This window comes from Heliconius melpomene, chromosome 13, assembly GCF_056956725.1.
Source record: "Heliconius melpomene rosina isolate 202511_hmr_F chromosome 13, ASM5695672v1, whole genome shotgun sequence".
NCBI lineage: Eukaryota > Metazoa > Arthropoda > Insecta > Lepidoptera > Nymphalidae > Heliconius > Heliconius melpomene.
Window position 1 is genome coordinate 9,829,908 of NC_140401.1, and position 24,118 is coordinate 9,854,025.

Below are 24,118 nucleotides of genomic sequence, written 5' to 3' on the forward strand. Positions count from 1 at the left end.
AATTTAGTATTGAGTTGGGAGAAAGTGCTGTGAAAACTATTATTAGACGACGTAGATGAACATTGACAAAATATATCCTCATCGGAGCTGTTACCATTTAAATTTGCGTTATTGAGCATACCGTTGCATAAAACTATATAGATAAAATAATATAAAAATAAATATATACCTGCATAAAATAATATAAAAATAGATAAAAATAATATAAGAAGAAATATATTTCCTATATATAAATATATATAAGAAAGTAAATAGATAATATAAATTAAGAATTAATAATAAGTTTATGAGTAATATTAATTATAATAATTTGACAAAGTTATAGTAATAGAATTAATAAATTTGCATCACACCCATGCCAGCATTCACTTACAATTATAAAATAATAAACAAAACATATATACAGAGAAACAAAAAGATAAACAAAATACAAGATAATCGATTCCATAATCTAAAATTTATCGTTGAATTTAACACTTAAGACAGCGTCATAGACACTGATCTGTGACAAAAACCACAGCCAATAATAGACTATTCTAGCCATTGACAAGTTAGACGTCAGTAAGCCGTCAAAACGTCAGCGAAAAACTATACATTATAATAATAGTAAATGTTAGGTTGAAAATAGTGGGTAAATGTCTATTTTGTGGAAATATTAGTAGTTTTAAACGATACTAGCACTTAAACTATTGTACATAAGAATTAAAACATTATTATAACAGTACTTGAGACAAAATAGGACCTACAAAACTGCTTTAGTTTACTTCTTAATGATTCTCTTCGCTCGCGAGGCCTGTGCAATTGGCTTTGTCCTGGAATCACTAGCAATTGAGCTCGCAGCAGGTGCTGTAAGAGTAGGTTGAGCCTCAGCCGCGTCACGGATGTTATCCAACTCAGTGCATGTAGAAATAGTATGGCGCTTCCCATCAGGTCCAATAACAATGATATAGCCCTCCTTCGTCCAGCATTTGTTAATGCCAAGACGTTTCCGGGCTGCCATGAAGGTCTCATGCCTGGATTTGGTTAGGAATTCCGAAAGAGTAACACCTGTGTTTTTCAGGTTGGTTTTTGCATACCAAATTTGATTCCGCAAAGATAACTCCCGAAATTTCACAAGAATGGGTCTTGGCTTATCTGCTGCCACGGTACCCAGGCGCTGACATCGGCTAATGTCACTAAGTTCCAGGTCAGGCATTTTAAGGTGATTGGATAGGACTTTCACTGCAGCGGCAGAATCACTCAAGTTTCTGTCCTCTGGCACACCATGCATCAACAGTATCTTTTTTCTGCTCCTCATGTCAAGAAGGTTATACTGTTTTGACAGAATATTTACCTGCAGTTGTAAACCCTCCAGTGCACTTAACACAAAAGACCGGAATGCACTGAACTGCGCAGCAATATGTGAAGTGGGGCTTGCCGCAGGGATAGCAGAACTTAAATTTTGTTGAAATTCAGCCATTTGTGATTGAAAGTGCTGTGATAATTCCTGTATGGACTGTTTAATAGCTTCCATAGTGATTCACTTGAGCTTGAAGGCACTACTAATTATGGAGAACTGTATATAGGTTTTAGAGTAGATATTATTGAACGAATATCTGCTGACAGGTTGGTGACTACTAATACATAACTTATTTGTATATACTTTCACTTAAACTTTGCATAAACTATTTTTAAAATAAATTTATTTAAGAGCAACTTAAAAAAACGTGTTTACTTTTTGGCACCTACCCTCCAAAAAAAAACTTATATTATATGAATAATCCAGTAGTAAAAGCGGGCGAAGCCGCAAGAGGGTCGCTAGTTGTTTATAAACATAAGTTTTCTATTGGAACTATTTGCTTCCTGAACTTCAAAACGGACTTTGATTATTAAAAGAAAAAAAATCTGAATATTTTAAAATAATTTAGTTAAATATTTTACATAGTCACTTCCTCACAGTTACTGTTACTTAATTATATGTATTTTAAAAAAACACATATTCTTTTGTTTACGAACATCAATCAAGGTTTATTTTAAAGTAGTGGCCCCTGCGTGGGTTCGCCCGCTTTTTTTATTTAAAATTATTTATATATGTTACTTATACCACTGTAACTTTGTTGTATACTTAATTATTCGTCATTTTAATGATCTGGGGTTTTATTTGATATTACTCGCAAAAATTATCTTATTTAATCTAAGCATGTAATAAAACAGTAAAAATATTTTGATTTGTTTTAACTCATCAAAACGTTTACACTTTTCATCACTTTGAATCGGGTCATTAAAAAAAGTTATCGTCATTCGAATGAATTCAAGGCATGAGTTTGGCTGCAATCTATGCTTGTAATCGTGGAAGAAGAGTCGTTTCTATACATTAAAAATATTATAAAAAATAGTCAGGGTGTTAAAGGATAACTAACAGAATCCATTTCTAGCATTTTTGAAATTTTTGCTAATGTGAAAACACACATGATTGCCTGGAAAATAGGGCTTGTCATAATTTGAAATATTATTTTCCGGTTACGTTGAGTGAGAGTTAACATTGTGATCTGTGTAAACCAGGTAACTCTGGGCTTGCGACAGGCTGACAGATGGTTAGGAGGAAGGTCATCGAGGTTGCGAGTGCTTTAGAAGGAACCCTCAGGCACCCCAAATGCGATGGTGGGGCGCAATAGGCGGGCCTACCACCGTGGCGTCGTAATAGAATACGCGAGTGATCCTGCGGCGTCTCAATTTAGGTGGTGAGGTTTCCGCTGGGTTTTAGTGGGTAGTATCGTATTGCTCACGATGAGTCCCACAGTACCATCCGCCTGCAGAATACATTTGTCCTGGGGACGGATGGTCTGCGTAAAAGCATTTCCCAGCGTCACAAAAAAAAAGGCTGACAGCTGGCAACCATTGTTTTTCCAATTCCTTATGAGATTTTCTTTCAAATAATGTACGATTTACACAATAAACATATGAGTGCAATTGTCTTCAAAAACGCGTTAAGAAAAAAGTTAATTAAAGGTGTTTGCGGCAGGATTCTTCTAGGCAACCCTATTCTACTAATCATGTGTTCTTAAATATAAGTTTCATTAAATAAACAGATCTCTGCAGATTTACGCAATGGCTTTAGGCCATAAACAAAGATGCGTTATGTTAGCTTCGTTGTTCAATTTGTATTAATATAGCTGTCTCCAAGGAGTGAGGAAGTGACATGGGAGTGAAAGGTTAAGTGATTTGAATGCAGTGCTCATTTCATCACTAGACCAAAATATGTAAGTCACCTTTAGTCTGTTTCCGTGTATATTTATTTACAAAACAAAATAAAGGAAATTATCCGGAAAATGTTAATTTATAGATGTTTTATAGAACAAAAATATTACTTCCATAAGCTATACTTTCTGTTGACAATCCTGAAACTGATACCGAACGCTCGGAGAATTCACTAACGACTAAACATATTCAGGTTTTTAGCATCAGAATTACTGAGAAATCTCGTAGTAAATAGTATACAACACGTGAACAATACATGCGTTTTAATTAACATTACAAACATATTGTGGGCTAATATTTAAATAAGTGTCTATTATAAAGAGGGCTCTGTATACAATTTCAAATATAAAATTACTTTAGGAAAGGTGTCAAAATAATTATCTCTTCTCATCTCATCTCACTTCAATATATAATAAAACATTTAAAATATTTAGTATTTTTGACTGAAATAGATTAAGATAATAATTTGACTGAAATAGATAAGGGACACTTAAAAAAATTAATAGAAAGCAAAAATATATTTTTTTAATTTCTTGTATGTCTGTCTGTCTGTATGTATGTATGGTCACGTTTATCTCCAAAAGTACTGAACCGTTTTACTTCAAACTTTCAACAAATGATTTGTTTTAACTCAACTTTATATCTAAAGTTTGTTTCATCAAAATCGGTTAATTAAAAAAAATTGTCTGTGTCATTTGAATGAACTTCAAGCATAAGTTTGCCTGCAAATATAAAGCAATCCATATCTATACACATACTTATAATAAATCTGTATTTATTTGTGATAAATCTGTATTTTTAACCGACCTTTAAAACAAGGAGAAGGTTCTGAATTAATATTTTCGATTCGATATTCGATTCATTTAATTATTTTGAATTCGATTTCAATATTGGATTATACGATTCGATTAGGGTATTTTTTGTAATATGCAATCATTACAGCTATTTTACAAAGAATATTTTAAAACCCAAATCAATAACATTACATTTAAGGCTGTTTCCGAACGAGTAAATTAAACGTTTCATTCACATCAACACAAATGACTGTCAGTCAATTCTGTTTATTAAATGAATAATCATGTAGTTCAAGCAGGCGAAGCCGCTGGCAGGCCGCTAGTATCCTATCCTATCCTATCCTATATCTTATAAAACAAAGTCGCTTTTCGTGTCTGTCTGAACTTTCTAACTCTTCTTCTTCTAAACCACCCAACGGATTTTTATGCGGTTTTCAACTTTAGGTCGAGTATTTCTCAGGGAAGGTTTATATATAGTTTAGTATTTATACATTCTTATGTAAATTAACATAAATACGATAAATATGTATAAAGTCCTACCCGTTGAGACACTTTCGCGCATGCGAAGCTCTAATGGTAAGTACTACATGAAAATAATGTACTGGAGTATTGTTCCTCTTAATAAGATCTACAAAAAAGTCCGCAAGAGCATATTCGTATCTTTTAAGAATAACGTGTACTGATCATTTTTCTGTCTAAAAATTGTAATTTCAATATATGTTTTATTGTGAGGGATATTTTTCCATAATAGTATTAATCCTTATCCTTTAAAATACTTTATTAATTTTCTACGTTAAACGAAGATAAAATTTGCTTTTTACACTATTTCGAAATTGCGAATAGTTTTAGAGAAAAACGTATTTAATTGTTGATACATCACGCCGTTGACACATCAGCTATGTTTCACTTATTCCTTTACGTTACGTTACGTTGGCCATTTAATGTAGATCAAAATTGTCTTTCATTTTTTGTATTGTACTGTTTTTCATTTTAATAAGTACTTTAGGAGTTGTTACAATATCAAAACATCCTTGCTGCGAAACGCGCCCCGCGACGTTTTGCTTATACAAGCGCGTCATGATCAGTCATCGGTGGTTCAGTGGTAGAATGCTCGCTTGCCACGCGGGCGGCCCGGGTTCGATTCCCGGCCGATGCATTCTTTTTAATTTTCCTCACAGGCAGCCACGTAGTGCTTGCTTTTCATCAGGGACAGAATACCCTCTTCAGCATTAACCACAAGCTCGAAAATAAAAAAACTCGCCTGCCTCTATAGCAATTGGATAATTTGAGTTGAATGTATTATTTCAGCGCGATATATTTGGTTTCATATTTTTTGTAGTAGTTATTAGTAGGTAGGTTTTTGTTTATAATTTCTTCCGTTTAAAAATAGTCATTTAACTATCTAAAAATAGCCATTTAAATATATTTTAATAAGTACTTGAAAAGATTAGTAGCACAGATTTAAAATTATGGTACCTACTAAAAAATTCTTGCTGTGTAAAACAATTGGGTTGCATTAGGGTTTAATTAATTTTCACATTATCTTAAGTGCTTTGCAAACATACATTATATGAATTATCCAGTAGTAAAAGCGGGCGAAGCCGCAAGGGGGTCGCTAGTATAAATATATAAAAGAACTTAAAATTCATAATAGTAAAATATATATCCTATATCTTATAAAACAAAGTCGCTTTTCGTGTCTGTCTGAACTTTCTAACTCTTCTTCTTCTAAACCACCCAACGGATTTTTATGTGGTTTTCACCATTAGGTCGAGTATTTTTCAGGGAAGGTTTATATATAGTTTATTATTTGTACATTCTTATGTAAATTAACATAAATACGATAAATGTGTCTAAAGTCCTACCCGTTGAGACACTTTCGCGCATGCGCTGCTCTAATGGTAAGTACTACATGAAAATAATGTACTGGAGTATTGTTCCCCTTAATAAGATCTACAAAAAAGTCCGCGAGAGCATATTTTTATCTTTTAAGGATAACGTGTAGTGATCATATTTCTGTCTAAAAATAGAAATTTCAATATTTTTTTTATTGTGAGTCATATTTTTCCATAATGGTATTAATCCTTATCCTTTAAAATACTTTATTAATTTTCTACGTTAAACGAAGATAAAATTTGCTGTTTACAATATTTCGAAATTGCGAATAGTTTTAGAGAAAAACGCATTTAATTGTTGAAACATCACGCCGTTGACTCATCAGCTGTGCCGACTCAAGTTTTACTTATCCCTTACTCTCAGCATATAAATAAGTATATTAGTTACGTTGGCCATTTAATGTAGATGAACTGTCTTTTACTGTTTTTTCATTTTAATAAGTACTTTAGAAGTTGTTAAAATACTAAAACATCCTTGCTGCGAAACGCGCCTCGCGACGTTTTGCTTATTTATACAAGCGCGTCATGAGCAGTCATCGGTGGTTCAGTGGTAGAATGCTCGCCTGCCACGCGGGCGGCCCGGGTTCGATTCCCGGCCGATGCATTCTATTTAATTTTCCTCACAGGCAGCCACGTAGTGCCTACCGGTGTCGCTGTTTTAACAGCATTAACCACAAGCTCGAAAAAAAACCCGCCTGCCTCTATAGCAAAGAAGATTTAGATGCGTTTCACATATTGGATAATTTCAGTTAAATGTATTATTTCAGCGCGATATTGGTTTCATATTTTTTGTATTAGTTATTAGTAGGTAGGTTTTTGTTTATAATTTCTTCCGTTTAAAAATAGTCATTTAAATATCTAAAAATAGTCATTTAAATATATTTTAATAAGTACTTGAAAAGATTAGTAGCACAGATTTAAAATTACAGTACTAAAAAATCCTTGCTGATTAACGGTTCGCCGCCCACCACGCGTCCGTCGTGCCCCGCAACATTTTGCTTATAATAGTGGATCCGCCGCACCCGCCTGGCTTCTTTCCCCCGGGTTTGGAAGGAAGGCCTGCTCATTATGCTGCTGAGGGATACCGATCTATAATCCTTCTTAGTACGGTCGCCAAGTTGTTCGAGAAGTTACTCCTCTCACTTCTTCAGTCACACATCCACCCACAAAGCGAGCAGTTTGGCGAGTGGGTATACCACTCTGGGTAAACTACGCAACAGTGATCAACCGAGAGAGAGTGTGAGTGTGCAATAGCAGTCTTCCTTGACGTAGCACGCGTATTCAACCGCGTCTGGCACCCGGGCTTACTTCATAAAGTGCTCAGAGCGGGCACCCCCCAGCACGTCGCGCATGTCTTTGCCGCTCTGCTTTGTAAGTGACAGGACATTTTGCGTGAGAGTTGAGAGTGCTAGCAGCGACCCGATCGCATAGTTCGCATAGTTGGTTACATCTTTCGTTTAAGTATTTTTGGGTAAGAGAATAGTAGGTAGTCTGTTGTTTATAATTTCTTTCGTTTAAGTTTTCTGTTATTTGTGTTTATTTTAAAACAATTGGAAAATCCTTATTGGAATTACGAAAATGCGGGTTGCATTAGGGTTTAATTAATTTTCACATTATCTTAAGTGCTTTGCAAACATACATTATATGAATAATCCAGTAGTAAAAGCGGGCGAAGCCGCAAGGGGGTCGCTAGTAATAAATATTTTAAATAAATAAAATGATTGGTCTCTAATGGTTTTCACATGATTATAGGGATCTCTAATACATAAAAAATATATTGGCGAAATAATGGACATTTTATCCATATGTGACTAGGACATAAGTAAGCATGGATTAAAACAAAGTGAATATTTCGTCTCAATTTCTTAAATTATTTCAAAAATTGATTTATTGAAACTTAATTCAATATGGCGGGTCTAGTGCAATATATATCTGATGGCTATAATTATTTATTTGAAGAATTACCCCGTGAGTATTGTTTTTTTTTATATATGAAATATAACGGTGCGTTTGCGTGCGGTACTAGTGTTGGTTGATTTTTTCTTAGTGTAAGAATTTTGAAACTATTATTTTAGTATCAAATAGTAAAAGTAATAAAAATATAATAACATCAAGGAGGAGGGTCGCGGCGCAGGGGCACAAGCGCGTGACTGTAAATGCGACAGGTAGCCGTTATAATTCAAAATAATCTTAATTTATTTAAATTAATCACAGCAGAGGTTCTTGTCTTTAGGCAGACAGATATTACATGTAAATTAAACATTTAAGTATGTAGGTAGGTACTATATACAAATATCACAGTAACAATACTTTATTATAACATTTAAAAAACTTTTATAATAATTTATTATTAATTTTAATAATGGAAAGAATGAAGAAAGGAAATGTAATAAATGTGTTACCCTTCTATACAGACTGTCTCTATTTTATAAAAGAAAAATGTAGACAAAATTGGAAAGAGTACTTTAATAAAAGATCTCAAGAAAAAGGCATATGGTACAGAACAATTCAACCACAGCCCTGTTATCATTCATGGATAGATATATATGTAAATTAAATCGAGATGACATTGTCACAGCATTTAGGCTTCGCTCCGGTCACATTACCATAAATAAATTTGGATTTTTAAAAGTCTTGGATTTTTAAAGGGAAAGTTATCTCACCTAATTGTCCCGACTGTGGAGTTGTAGAGGATGTGCACCATATTTTAATGGAATGTACCCGTAGCGAACCATTGCTGTCGCGAGTGGCAGATAGAACAATTGGAAGTTGTAATTTGTATCTTGCAAAGCCTACTTCAGGTTTGGCTAAATTGTTATATGATATAGTTAAACATAATATAAACAAACGTAATTAATACGAAATTGTTAATCTAACATAATCTTAATAAATAATTGTAGTACTAACCAGAGCAACATAGTCACCTTAGTGACTCGGCTCTTAAAATGAGAATATAAAAAAAAAACGATCTTAATTGTCAATCAAAGAATAATCAAGAACCAATTTTGCATAGATTAAGTAAAATGATAAATGTAAAAAAACACATGAAAGTAAGTAAAAAGTAGTTTTTATTTAAAACTAGCGGCCCTAGCGCGGCTTCGCCCGCTTGAACTATATGATTATTCAGTCGGTGTCAAGGTAATGCTACAACAACTTTACTACAATATCTAATTACTAAGCCTGTTTGTTTTACTTGGCACCGACTTCAAAATTATAAAATCTTTGTAAAAATATTTTTCACTTTTTAGTTAGTTGTTAAAAATCGGTTTTTCTTTTTGTTAAAAATTAATTTATTAAAAACTAGTGGGTCCATGCGGGGCTACGCCATCTTGAAATAGAAATATTAATAAAGAAATTGAAAACTATAGATTCAGTCAATTCAGTAAAACTAAACTAAACTAAACAGTATAAAATAACTGTTACGGCAATTAGCAAATTTGTCGAACTAAGTACTTTAAATTGACATAATTTTTTTATTTATAAACCAATTGTAATAAAATAAACCCTATATGTTTTCGGAAGCTTGCCAGAATCCAATAGTTAAAACCACATCTAAATCAGTTAAGCCGATAAACAGACAATTTTATTTGTGCGTTTAACTACAAAATCATTGTTTTGGATTCGTTACGTTAATTAAGGTTCCCAATAACTTTTTTTTAAGTATCTTTCAAGTACAGACACCAACCCTCTTTCCCTTTATTATACGTATAAATAGATTTTAGAATACGAAAACACTATTATAAAAGTGATCTAAGTATAAGTTAAATTTGTGAGACAAGAAAACAAAATCCGACCAAATAAATTTTGTAGATATGTGACGTTTTATCTACATCCTGTAAGTTTTTTGTACGATCTGGTGATGTAAGATAACAGCCACCAAATTTGACTAAGTAAGTTTCGGTCATTCCATATCTCTCTACTAGTAGCGATCCAGATGGAGTAGCATGGTTTTAAGTTGGTAGTCGATGACCGACGACTTCTTATCAGGGTTGGACTCAAATATATCGTTGAATAGTACCTATTCTACTGGATGAAATATCCGTGAGAGGCCGTGGTCAAAAAGAACCAACTAAATGTTATATTTCATCGTGAATAGATTTCTGTGCGTGTAGAACATCAGATGATGGAATAAGCCAAGCTATTCCTTGTACTAGAACAGTGTCTAAATATTACCCTCTATAAATTTTGTTAGACTAGAACTAAGTAATAAGAAGCTTAAATATTTATTAGGTAAATACCTAAGCCGAACGATTTGTAAATAGACGTTTACAGTAATTAGAATAACAAATTTGGATTTTTTTGTCAAAACTGTTAACAGATAGCCAATTGAAATTTTCTGTATTTTTTTTTGTATAATTTAGTAATGAATTAGTTACTTAGAATTTAAATATCGTTATATCATCCATACTGTGGAATGGCCTATCCGTGGCAGTGTTTCCTGGTTGATATGACATGGGTACCTTCAAAAAGCGCATCTATCTCCACCTTAAAGGCCAGCAATGCACCTTTAGCTCCTCAGGTGTAGCACGGGGTCGTGGGCGGCGGTGATCACTTTCCATCAGGAGACCCAAACGCCCGTTTGCCGTGTCCTTTTCCATAAAAAAAATGTTGTTAAAAAATTATCTCGTTTTTTTTTCACTTTTATCAATTTTTTTTCTGCTATCTGTATTTTTCTATTTCTTCTTTTTTTTCTGTGTGCAATAAAGTTTTTTCTATTCTATTCTATAATTTCGATTATATAAAGTAAATTGATTCGCCACGTATGATGTATGTATATATGTAGAGGCTCTCGTGGCGAAGCGCATAGATTCATATTCGAGGGAATTCATTATTTTCTCATCATCATCAAATCTATCTGGTAATAAAACAAATAAAAAGGACTAGCGGACGCGCGCAGCTTCGCTTGCGTATTTAGGGGTGAATTCTAATAACCCATGAAACATGTGTTCAATGAAATATTTTTAAGAGTCTAAATTTCAAATTTTATTAAAATCGGTGGCTATTTAATTTTTTTTCCATACAAACTTTTAACCCCTACTTCACCCCTTTAGGGTTAAAATTTTTCAAAATCCCTTCTTAGTGGATGTCCAGATTACAAAAGTAAACATATGTCCAAATTTCACGTTTCTACGCCCAGCGGTTACGGTTGTGCGTACGTCTTACCTCAGTCAGTGAGGACAAGTCCTTTTATATATATATAGACATTCGAATCTGCTTTCACAATCTACTAATAGTAGGCTTTACACTTTAACTTTTAACTTTAAACCGTCATGTATACTAAACCGCTACTTAAACTATTTTTTTGAATACCTAGAGTAGCTATTAATAACTTTATTTTGTAAGGTAAATATAAATTAAAGTAAAAATTGAAGAGACTATTTAAATTTATAATGTGCAGTGTGAAGAGACCCTGTAGAAATGTTATCTATTCCTCTTAATGATATATTATGATATGAAATATAATATCTATACTAATATAATAAAGCGGAAGAGTTTGTTTGTTTGAACGCTAAGATCTCTGGATCTACTGGTCCGATTTACTATGTTTTTGTTTTGTATGAAAGCTACATTCTTCAGAAGTGCTATAACATTACATTACACATATGTACTAATAAATTAAAATACTTTCTAATTTGACATGCAATTTACTCTGCCATGTTAATCACAACCGTCGTTGCTAAGCACCAGTTTGCAAAGTTTCTTTGTTGTTATAAGAAAACGTCACCCAAAATGAACTTTATTATTTTGATATTCATATTTTTTTATTTTGATATTCATCCTTATAAAAATAAATATATTATATAATATTTAATAAATATTCTTATAGTTCAAGCAGGCGTAGCCGCGTCCGGGTCCACTAGTATCAGATAAACTGAACACTGAAAATTCCAGCAGTATTTTGTCCTTGCCTAAAGCAGAATTTTAAAGTGACTCATTACTTAAATTACTTTTTCTTTTTTTATTGTTGCCTTGGTGCTATGGCACCCAGGTAAAAGCCTGGCGTACAATAATACTCTTGCTATCCCCAGCTTAAAGCGAACCTAAAGCAGCCTCAGGTTGATCGCCTTGTATTCTACCGATGCACTGCGCGGCAACCCGACTGCCCGGTAAATTGATCATGTCATTGCCCTTTGCTTGATCTCAGTCACACAAATCACATCCAAATCTCTCTCATCCATCACATTTAATAATTCATTCATCTTGATTTGGCGGATATGGCGTGTTGGGTGGCGGTACCCAACGCCGCACTCGTCGCCACTTGACACACCAGGGGTAAGTACTAGTGCGCGTCGCCTCGGACGGACGCCCTAGCAGTGCGCTCTCATGAGCTGTTCGTGACGGATGGAACGTCGCAGCCCTCGTAGGGGCTGGCAGGGCATGAATTGTATATGTTAAAACGTTATGTATTTTTACTAATATTTTCAATAATAATCAACATTTAAAATGTATTCATGGATTAATTTGCGTATTTACTACCTACTAAAAATGAGTAGTCATCAAATAAAATAACAAAGCATCGTTCTAATTTACATACAAAGACAATAAGTATATTTAAATGTAACTAAATGTTGAAAACGATAATGGTATATCAATTGTGATAAAGTCCATTCCATATTTTGAGTAAAATGAATTTAAAGCCTAGATCTCGGTTGATATTGGTAAGATTAATTTTAATTTATTAACTTAAACGGATTGAAAATTTATTTTTGTAAAAGATAACGTTAGTGCCTGAGAGGCCGTATCGTTATTTTAAAGCCACATCATTTACTGAAATTTTAATCACTGGTACCACTACCACTTTCAAAAGTTAAGCAAGTAAAGCAGCTACCGACAAGCATAGATCCCTTGGTCTCTCTTAAGAAGGATGAGAAGGAGGAGAAGGGTCTCTATCTCACACGTTTGTCAACCCGACAAGACTTCATAGGTACTACGTACCTAAAGATTGTATAAATTTAAAGGTTAGATAGAGCGACATGAGGTCGCCGGTTGAAGTCTCCAAGTAAAAAATAAACATGTACATAATATCTGTATAAATTAAATGAATATTTATAAAAGACTTTACAATATTTAAAACATTCTTCATTCTTTTCAATTTAAATACATTTGCCAGGCAAAATTTCGTTTAAGTAGATTTTTTTTACTTTCCATAAAAAATCGATAAATTATGAAAAAGAAATCCAAAATATGTCACAAAAAAATTATATAATCTTAAAAACATCTCTCATTACATAGAGACACGTCGGAAATAACAAATTTATAAATAAAATAAGAAGACGAACACCAGACATAATCTCTGCCAGAGATTCTCTGGAACGACGCGTGCCCTTAAAATAAGAGCTAAAGTAGACCCCTAGAGGGTCTCATGTAAGTTGATTGTAGGTTCAATTCAAACTCGAGAGAATTAATTAGTATTACTTTTTTCGCTCTTGTAGTCTCCTAACAAGTCACCATTATTCCCCTAATTATTTTAGTTCTTCCCTCTGGTAGCAAGATAAAGTGCGGCGTTAGGCTCCGCAACTATACAATGTCTCGAAAATTGGACGGTAACAGGAAACGGAGTGTCTTAATACTACGTAAACTCTGCGTACCTTTATAACTGTCGTGTCGTTAATGTAAGAAACTGGATGAACTGAACTGAATTTATGACTTCTCCATCACACTATAATAATTAAAATAATAATAAGTGATTTTTTTTTCTTTTTCAGATCCAATAAGTAAAGAGTGGCTCCTCGTCAGCCAGCCATTCAAGCTAATATCAATACTTGTCGCCTATAACTACTTCTGTTTGAAACTGGGACCAAAATTAATGAAAGATAGAAAACCATTTGAACTAAGAAATGTTATAAAAATATATAACATTTTTCAAATATTTATTAGCGTTTATTTATTTTATAAGGTAATAATGAATTGATATGAAAAGATTAGGATAATTTTAACATAAAGGCGTTGATGTATTTGTGACGTATTTTCAAAGAACTACTGAAGATACGATGGCAGTGGGTTCGTTTCTCAAAAATGTGAACGTTGCGTTAATGAATATTCAAAAAAAACAAAAACAGTCGCTTTTCTATACTACAAGTGCAACAGAATGTATGTAGTAGACTGGGATCCGACCGTTGAATCCTGCATAAACGAGTTTTCTTAATTAAACCTATATTAATGAATAATACATGATTAGTAGAACAGATTACACCTGGGTTGCCTGGAAGAATCCTGCCGCAATCACCTTTAATTACATTTTTTCGTAACTCGTTTTTGGAGAAAATTGCACCCATACGTTTTTTATATGAATCGCACATCATTTGAAAGATAATCGCATAAGGAATTGGAAAATTAAGGGTTGCCAGCTCTCAGTCTGCCGCAAGTCCAGGGTTGCCTGGTTTAAAGTTGTCACTAAATGTTAATAATTTGCACTCATGTGTTTTTTTAATGAATTATATATCAAATTAAAGCTTATTTTTTTCTGAACACTATAAAACAGGGTTGCCTGGAAAATTCCTGCCGCAAACAGGGGTTGCCAGCGTTTGAAATATTTTATTCCGGTTCCGTTTGACTATGAGAATAGACGATGAAATGCGCGGTCTGCCTTATGTTTTAAAGTAAAATATTATATAATAGAAGATCAATCTTAAAATCAATGTTTATTCTAATTGTTCACCTGTTAAATGATGATTTTAATCATATTAAGTACACGCAGAAAACTATTTAAAGATCATAGGGCAGAAGAAATCATCCTTATTTTTCAAGTAAAATAATGAATCTATAATATTGAGTCTTTGCAAAATCTATTTTCTAAATACTAATATTTATTTATTAATTTAAATAACCCTTTTAAAACAACTAAATTATCTAATTAAGTAAATGTTTACAAATATCGATCTACTATAAGGTATTAATTACAACATGTTTCCTTAATATAATGAGAGGTGACAATTATTGCGGATATTTTTTTTATTAATTAAGAAAATATGGAAAATTACATTTCAATAAACAATCTCTCTCTCTCTTCGCCCTCTGCTTGTTTGATTTGACAACGCCGTCGGTATCCGTAGAAAGAACTATGGCGCCCATCTTTTTGGTATGAATATTTACGTTTTTGCAAAGTAAATGAAAACTATTCAACTAATAAAAACTATTAAAAAATATAGATAAAAAAATGTCGCTAGCAAGAACTTGTCCGTCTATGCTGATAGTTTTTAAGGCATTTAGGTCTGAAAGAATTGTCCTTATAATTATAATAAAGCGTAATCACTCACTCACGTCCCTAACTTAGTGTAATCAAAACTGAGGCAATTCCCACGGCCACAATTGTCACATTTTATTAAACTATATAATATTAAACATTAAAGTATACTTACGTTTTGCATTAGAAAATAATTAAAAAATACTTCTTTATATTTTTGTTTTTAAACAATGAACTTTTTGTAACACTGTAAATGATAACCGTGCATTGTGTCACTATTTAAAAAATGTCACTGTATTTAAAATTCATTTTTTGGCGAAACAATAAGATAATTTTACACTTTTGGAAAGATTCCTTGTTAAATTCTATCACATTTTCACATCTTAATTTTTGTCAAGTAAAAACGTCTTTACTCCAAAACTAAAGGTAAGTAACTAAGTAATATGCTCAAAAACAACTCATTTGGCCATCTGCACTTTTATTGCATTTAGAAACAATATATCTTCGAAAATAATTTTATTGCATTTGGTTTGCTTTGTATGGCGCCGCAAAATGTTTATCTATAGTAAAAAATAGCCAACTAATTGATATTTGCCGACTCTTGGTCATAAACCGTAAATAGCGTTTATTAGTCGGCATTACTGTCGGATTTTCTTCGAATTTATTTTGCTAACTTCGTTTTGTTTATTATAATTCTATTATATATATTTCTTTCCTATGCAAATTATTAAAAATTGCGTGAGAAAAAAAAATTGCGGCAAGCGTTGTCAAATCAAACAAGTAGAGGACGAAGAGAGAGAGAGAGAGAGAGTTCATTGAAATGTATTTTTCAATATAATTAATAAAAAAATATCCGCAATAATGGTCACCCTTCATTATATTAAGGGAACATGATGTATATGTTGTATATTAATACCTTATAGTAGATCGATATTTGTAAACATTTATTTAATTAGATAATTTAATTGTTTCAAAATGGTAATTTGAATTAATAAATAAATATTAGTATTTAGAAAATAGATTTTGCAAAGACTCAATATTATGGATTCATTATTTTACTTGAAAAATAAGGATGATTTCTTCTGCCCTATGATCTTTAAATAGTTTTCTGCGTGTACTTAATATGATTAAAATCATCATTTAATAGGTGAACAATTAGAATAAACATTGATTTTAAGATTGATCTTCTATTATATAATATTTTACTTTAAAACATAAGGCAGACCGCGCATTTCATCGTCTATTCTCATAGTCAAACGGAACCGGAATAAAATATTTCAAACGCTGGCAACCCCTGTTTGCGGCAGGAATTTTCCAGGCAACCCTGTTTTATAGTGTTCAGAAAAAAATAAGCTTTAATTTGATATATAATTCATTAAAAAAACACATGAGTGCAAATTATTAACATTTAGTGACAACTTTAAACCAGGCAACCCTAGACTTGCGGCAGACTGAGAGCTGGCAACCCTTAATTTTCCAATTCCTTATGCGATTATCTTTCAAATCATGTGCGATTCATATAAAAAACGTATGGGTGCAATTTTCTCCAAAAACGAGTTACGAAAAAATGTAATTAAAGGTGATTGCGGCAGGATTCTTCCAGGCAACCCAGGTGTAATCTGTTCTACTAATCATGTATTATTCATTAATATAGGTTTAATTAAGAAAACTCGTTTATGCAGGATTCAACGGCCGGATCTCAGGGTATAGGTATAAGTGCCAACTTTCGTCATAATACAATTATTACAAGTGGTTCAAAATTTAGTCTTCTACATTTTATTTCTTAGTTACAAAGCTATAAGTAATAGGTACAAGTACACCTAATATTAAAAAAATGTGTTACAATTGGAGTGGAATTTTAATACTTAGCAAATTAAAAAAAATATTTATGCAGATATTTAGTATTTATAATAAAAATATTATTTATTACAGGGTACTCCATATTTATTTTCAAAAGAATTTGGTTATTGCTGTGCAGCCCTAGATGATCCCACATCGGAAAGAGCAGCTATGGTCAGTATGTTTATAATGCTTCTTAGCTTAGCCCGCTTAAACATTTGACGTGAATACGTGTATAAATTTGCTACCATACAAACCAATACATCTTATACTTTAATGATAATAAATTCGGGGGTTTCACCTTGTAGTTCCGAATCAAGATTTGCAATATATATATCTTTTGACTCGGGGAAGCTGCGAAGGTAGATTATCGTCAGCTATCGTCAAACTTTAAAAGAAAGTTATAAATAATATAATTAATAAAAAATATTTTTTAACAAAAAGAAAAACCGACTTCTAACAACGAACTAAAAAGTGAAAAATAATTATACAAAGATTTTATAATTTTGAAGTCGGTCTAAAACTAATGTTACAACACCTTTACTACAATATCAAATTAAGGCTGTTTGTTTTACTTGGCACCGACTTATTTTTCACATTTTAGTCGGGTAGTTAGTTAGGTAATGATCCTATAAGGGTCTCGTTTTTACCTTTTACGGTAAAGGACCATGAAAATAAATAAAAACAAAAGTGAATAAAAGTGAAGCTACCTACTTATTTTTAAAATTACAGATAGTGCCACTAGTCCATATATTTTATCTGGTCAAAATAATTGATTTAATGGACACTGTTTTCTTCGTGCTCCGAAAGTCAAACAGGCAGATTACATCGTTGCATATGCACCATCACACGTTAATGCCGTTTTCAGCGTGGCTGGCTATTACATATTTTCCAGGTAAATTTACTTTTGTTAACATATTTATACTTTTATTAATAATTTTACTTTCATTAACACGTTTATTTTATTAAATTTATATGAATTCATAATAGGCAATTATTACGAGGACCCTCAAGACCTTAAGCTATTACCATATGAAAATAAATTGAATTCTGTCTAGTAGTTTTTGTGTGATCCTCGAACAACAGACAGACAAAAATTCTGCTGAAACATTTTTGGCTTATATCATCGATATATCAATGGACCCAACATTTATTTTGTAAATCTTTAATGTATAGCATTGAATTTTCTGTCTTTTTTTAAATATACAGAGACACATACATATACAATATAATAACTATTAATGGCCATTGAGGCCAGTTTTGCCGCAGAGGCATAAGTGTGCGACTGTAAACGCGACTGGTTATCGGTTCGATTGCCACTCGAGGAAATTTGTATTTTCATTTCTTAGCTTCGCAGGCAAAGCGGGGCGTTAGGTTCCGCCACTCAACACCTAATGCCTCAACAATTCGGCAGAAAGTTTGGAACGAAGTGTCTTAACACTAGGTTCCCTCTGCCTACCCTCCTGTATGGGGGATACAGCGTGAAGTTGATTTATTTATTTTTTACTTAACTAATAACAAGGAAAGAAACTGCCAGTATTAGGCGTTAATTGAGAAAAAATAAATTAATTTGTTAATGGACTTAAGAAATAACAAAAACTTAAGCAGTTCTAATCGATTAAAACAACTGCAATGTAAATTTTTATTCCACTATGAAATTAAATAATAGTGTTTTTATATAATTGTTTCTTTTTTAGCTTCACGCTTTATCCCCAGTAGACTAATAGCCAGAGAGATCTTTTCATAAATTTTTGATGATTTTTACTTAAATTTCTTTCAGTATCAACTATATTTCGTTTTCATAGGTCAACCGAGTCTTGCCTCTCTTATCACTCACTCCTTACTAACAAATCTATGTCACAATTCTTTCATTATTCGTTCCTTTTCATTCTTACCCTGATATTCTTTCTCTACTACCTGAAGTTTTGTGTATCTCTTCATTGCGAATTCGGCAGCTACACAGATAGTTAATCAAAAACAATGTATTTAATAAATATAATAAATAAAATAATTTAATAAATATAGTAAATAAAATGTATTTAATAAATAAGTAATGTATTTATTTATTTTTTCTCTTTTTTACAGGTGGCCAGAGTTTTATAATAGGCTATATTAATTCATTTGTTCACGCCATCATGTACTTTTATTATTTTCTAGCTGGCTTCGGCGATAAATTCAAACAATCGTTATGGTGGAAAAAGTACATTACAATGCTACAATTGGTAAGATTCCACATGTAAATAATGGAAATAATTTTAATTTGTTTTAGCTTCCCGCTGGATACACCAGCTTATAGCAGGGTTGGCAGATGGAACCTAGTGTTGTTTACACTAGGTTGCCCATGTTCTGACCAAATTTTCGAGACATTGAGTGTACTTGCAGCCAAACGCTGTCGCTTGCCCCAAAATAGCCTCTGTATAATACTTATATTATAGTCTGATAAATATCTTTTTTATTACATAAAGAATAATTTGAGGCCGTCGTGGCGTAGCGGCCCAAGGGTGTGACTGTAATGCGACGGTTGTGGGTTCGATCCCCACTCGAGGAAGTAAAATATTTATTTACGTTTATATTTCCATTTCTTCACTCTGGTGTCGAGGCAAAGCGCGGCGTTGAGTTCTGCCACTCAATACGCAATGCGTCTAGAATTCGCCAGAAAGTGGGGAACAGACTGTCTTAACACCCTAGGTTCCCTCTGCCTACCCTGATGTGTACGGGATACAGCGTGAAGCTGATTTTTTTACATTCTTTTATGTAAGTGAAAGTCAAACTTTAAAACTATGCCAAAAAATCGAGGGAAATACTAGAAAAATGTTGATACTAGAAAAAATAGAACCTAAAATCTTAAAACATAGGGCTGATTGAAGGTTACTATTTATTATGTTATTGTAAAACATATTTTTGATAATGTAATTTATATAAACCAAGTATTTAAATTGATATTTCTGTTTTCTTACAGGTACAATTCGTGATCATCGCTGTACAGGCTACAGTTAGTTTGTTCTACGAATGTAATTACCCGTATATATTGAGAATATTAATTATCTGTTACGGCATAACCTTTATAAATTTATTTGGACAATTTTATTACAACACCTATGTAAAGGAACGAAAAAAGAAATCCGTTATTAATCAAAACGGAAGTCATAACGGAAAAAATTATAAATCTTTATAGGTATATTTAGTATATTAATATTTATGTTAATATTTATATATATGAAACCACTGAAATGTAAGTAAAATGTAAGGTCGGTCGTGGCGCTGGGGCACAAAGTGTGACTGTAAACACGACTAGTCGTGGGTTCGATTTCCATTCGAGGAAATTAAATATTTATTTGAAGGGTCTAGCCCGATAAGCATGGGAAAGCTGCACTGGCGTCTGATGAATTATATTTATTACAGTTGTATTGATTTTTATTTGAAATAGCGACACATTATTTTGTCTCTAACCCTTACAACAAGGGAGTTTTGGGGTTAACACACATTAGCTTTATAATTTATTTTCTCACAAATAAATAGAGACAACTTATAAATATATATCTTAAATTATATTAACCTATATATTAAATGAATTTTGAATCTCTCATATGGTCCAACAATGACGTGATTGCATTTTCGACACGATTGTATACGGAAAGACAGCAAATTTTGATTGCGTCTACTGCAATATTTCACAAATACCGACTTCTAAATACCGACTGATGTACCGTTATTATTGCGCCAAATGAGCGATATGTAGTGCTTATTTTAAAAATTAAGATATGAAAAAAAAACTATATATTTTTTTGTTAACAAACTTATTTATAACATTATTTGTAAAGCCTATATAAAAGCTCAAATTAATGTAAACTATGCGTTTATTAAAGACTTTAAAAATAAATCATTATAAACAATTTTAGAATTTTTATTATTAGTTAATAAATCGTAAGACAATCAATAACGATTTATTTATTTTATTTTACAACTAGCGGCCCCCCCGCGGCTTCGTCCACTTGAACTACATGATTATTGATTTAATGAATAGAATTGACAGTCAAATGTGATGATGTGAATGAATAATTTAATTTACTCGTTCAGAAACAGCTTTTAATGCAAAATTATTGATTTGGGTAAGAACTTATAATGTTATTTGTAAAATAACTGTAATGACTGTGTTAGAATTTATTCATTTCTATAGTAAAAATATATTAATGATAATATATAATCTATATATATAAAAGGACTTGTCCTCACTGACTGAGGTAAGACGCGCGCACAGCCGTAACCGCTGTGCGTAGAAACGTGAAATTTGGACAGATGTTTACTTTCGTAATCTGGACATCCACTAAGAAGGGATTTTGAAAAATTTTAACCCTAAAGGGGTGAGATAGGGGTTGAAAGTTTGTATGCAAAAAATTTTAAATCGGCACCGATTTTTATAAAATTTGCAATTTAGATTTTTAAAAGTATTTAATTGAATACATGTTTCATCGTTTTCTAGAATTTTCCCCCTAAGGGTGCAAATAAGGGGTTGAAAGTTTGTATGGAAAAATCTTTAAAACGCCACGGATTGTTATAAAATTTTAAATTAAGACTCTTAAAAATATTTAATTGAACATGTTTTTTATGGTTTTCTACAATTCACCCCCTAAGGGTGCAAATAAGGGGTTGAAAGTTTGTATGGAAAAAATCTTTAAATCGCCACCGATTTTTATAAAATTTGAAATTTAGATTTAAATTTAATTGAACACATGTTTCGTGGTTTTATAGAATTCACCCCTAAATACGCAAGCGAAGCTGCGCGCGTCCGCTAGTATATAATATTTGTTATAATTTTATAATATTTAAGTATTTAATAATTTATGTTAAATAAAAATAATAGTAAACTTTTTAGAATTTATTAATTTCTATAATAAAAATATATTAAATATAAAATATATAATATTTTATAAATATATAATATTTTTAAAATATAATATTTAAGTATTTAATAATTTATAATGTATAAAAAATAATCTATTACTGAAAAGTTAACAATTGTTAACAATTATGGCTATACGATCCCACTTCTGATGTTAGAATTTATTCATTTCTATAATAAAAATATATTAATGATAATATATATTATATAATATTTGTAATAATTTTATAATGATTAAGTATTTATTAATTTATGTTAAATAAAAGTAATCTATTACTTTTTAGAATTTAATTTCTATAATAAAAATATATTAAATATAAAATATATAATATTTAATAAATATATAATATTTTTAAAATATTATAATATTTAAGTATTTAATAATTTATAATGTATAAAAAATAATCTATTACTGAAAAGTTATTTAAATTCTTATAACTGCTTTATATGGACGGGATAAGAGAAACAAATAATAAATTCAAAATAATATTTATTCAAATAGACTTATTATAAGCACTTTGAATTGTCGAATGAACATATGAACAAAAAGCTACTACCGGTTCGGAAAGCAGTTCTGCCGAGAAGAACCGGCAAGAAACTCAACAGTTGCTCTTTTCAAAGTCTATGGTATAATTTATTATCTACATTCTATTACATTTAATAGACATTAATTCCATACATATTTGTCCTCTAAATATTCTCGAATATTAAATCCAATTTCATAATTCATAATTTAATTTATTATATTTCCCTTATTTAATAAATTTAGTAAATACACCATTATATATTTGATAATTAGTTAAATAATAGAAATATTAAATAAAAGCACAAGATAATTTATATTTAATTAAATAATAGAAATAAGCAAAAGCACAATAATTTATCTGTAAATAGTCATTTTAAAATAAATCAATAGAAAGCAGCACTTACGTCTGTTCAGTGCGGAAGCCCGTCCAGAATGTTTTTCAAAGCACTGCACCTCGATTTATAAACTACCGACCTAAGATGGTGGGGAACCACCATCATAAATTTAGTCATAATACTTCTAATAAATTGTATTATTTTAAGATACTGTTAAATTTATATTTTTTTATTTTAGTATTATAATATTCTTAACGATAAAATTTAGAATAATACAATAAATGTATAATTTTAAGATACTATCACAGTACTTCGCTCCTCGAAGTACAAAACTTAATATTAAAACATAACAAAATAAGTAATATAATACAGTAAGCAATATAACACAGTAAATAAGATAGTAAGTAATATAACATAGTAAGTAACATAACATAGTAAGTAATACATAGTTAATTGCTTTTACAGTTAATTGGTTTTACAGTTAATTGCTTAAATCTACTAACATATTTACAATCCTTAAACATTAATCGCTGCCGCCAGACCTCTCACATTAGGTTGACCAGACAACGAACAACTCGCAACTGTCATACCTCTCACATTAGATGAACATGTTCGCGATACTCTTTTCTTACTATCTCACCTCTCACATTAGATAGATAAGTTAAGAAATCACTCTTGCTGTCGCCCCATCTTTCACATTAGATGGACAATCTAGCAATATCCTCGTGTCCATCTTTCACACTAGATTAACAAATACCATAACATTAATAAGCAATTTAGGAAGCAATTAACAAATATTACAAATAACAAAAACATTAAAAGAAATCAACACTTACACAACATTATATTCATTATAAATTAAAGTATTATATATATATATATATATATATATATATACTACCAAATGAGATTAAATTTATCATGTGTCATCTACCCATTCTCCATGCCACAATCTTAATTTATCTTTAGCAACAACAATATTTCGTAAATGCCCTTGACCCTGAAGGGAGTACCTATCGTTTGGTAAGAGAGCCATAATTTTATATGGTCCCTTAAATTTGCAACTCAGTTTATCACGACGTCTGTGATCTTGGTTTACATAAACTATATTATATATCTATATTATATTATATATATATACAGGGTGTCCCAGGAGCCAACGATAAAACGAAACCAGGTGATAGACCAAGTCGTGACAGTTATGAGAAAAATATAAAAAAAATTCTTTGTCATGTATTTTTCATATTATATTGATTTTAAAAAATATCGCAAAAACCGACACCCTGTGATGGTTTTTCACGTCCCTGGACTACAAATATTACTCTTTCATTTTTTTTTCTGTAATGTAATCATGAGTAACCCTTCTGTGAATTACAGTTTAAGATTTAAACATACCTACATCAGTTTT

General features: G+C 31.6%; 2 protein-coding genes across 2 annotated transcripts; one reads left to right on the top strand and one right to left on the bottom strand.

The window, feature by feature from the left end:
* Positions 1-475: 475 nt before the first annotated feature.
* LOC146532886 (uncharacterized) lies at positions 476-1,723 on the bottom strand. Its single transcript, XM_085196743.1, has one exon. The coding sequence runs from the start codon at positions 1,511-1,513 to the stop codon at positions 761-763; it is 753 nt and encodes a 250-aa protein (XP_085052869.1). The 5' UTR covers positions 1,514-1,723; the 3' UTR covers positions 476-760.
* Positions 1,724-7,743: 6,020 nt separating this feature from the next.
* On the top strand, positions 7,744-20,809 carry LOC146532887 (very long chain fatty acid elongase AAEL008004-like). The gene is made up of 6 exons (XM_085196548.1): positions 7,744-7,894; positions 13,633-13,823; positions 17,043-17,123; positions 17,682-17,844; positions 19,035-19,171; positions 19,909-20,809. Exons 1-6 carry the CDS (start codon positions 7,834-7,836, stop codon positions 20,122-20,124), a joined length of 849 nt encoding a protein of 282 aa, XP_085052674.1. The 5' UTR covers positions 7,744-7,833; the 3' UTR covers positions 20,125-20,809.
* Positions 20,810-24,118: the final 3,309 nt, after the last annotated feature.

What these genes read in the sequence shown, in the direction of transcription:
- LOC146532886 (XM_085196743.1), bottom strand. Translation starts at nt 1,513, where the DNA reads ATGGAAGCTATTAAACAGTCCATACAGGAATTATCACAGCACTTTCAA.
- LOC146532887 (XM_085196548.1), top strand. Translation starts at nt 7,834, where the DNA reads ATGGCGGGTCTAGTGCAATATATATCTGATGGCTATAATTATTTATTT. An exon ending in TTTATTTGAAGAATTACCCC is followed by an intron (nt 7,895 to 13,632) that starts GTGAGTATTGTT and finishes TTTCTTTTTCAG; the next exon opens with ATCCAATAAGTAAAGAGTGG. An exon ending in ACATTACAATGCTACAATTG is followed by an intron (nt 19,172 to 19,908) that starts GTAAGATTCCAC and finishes GTTTTCTTACAG; the next exon opens with GTACAATTCGTGATCATCGC.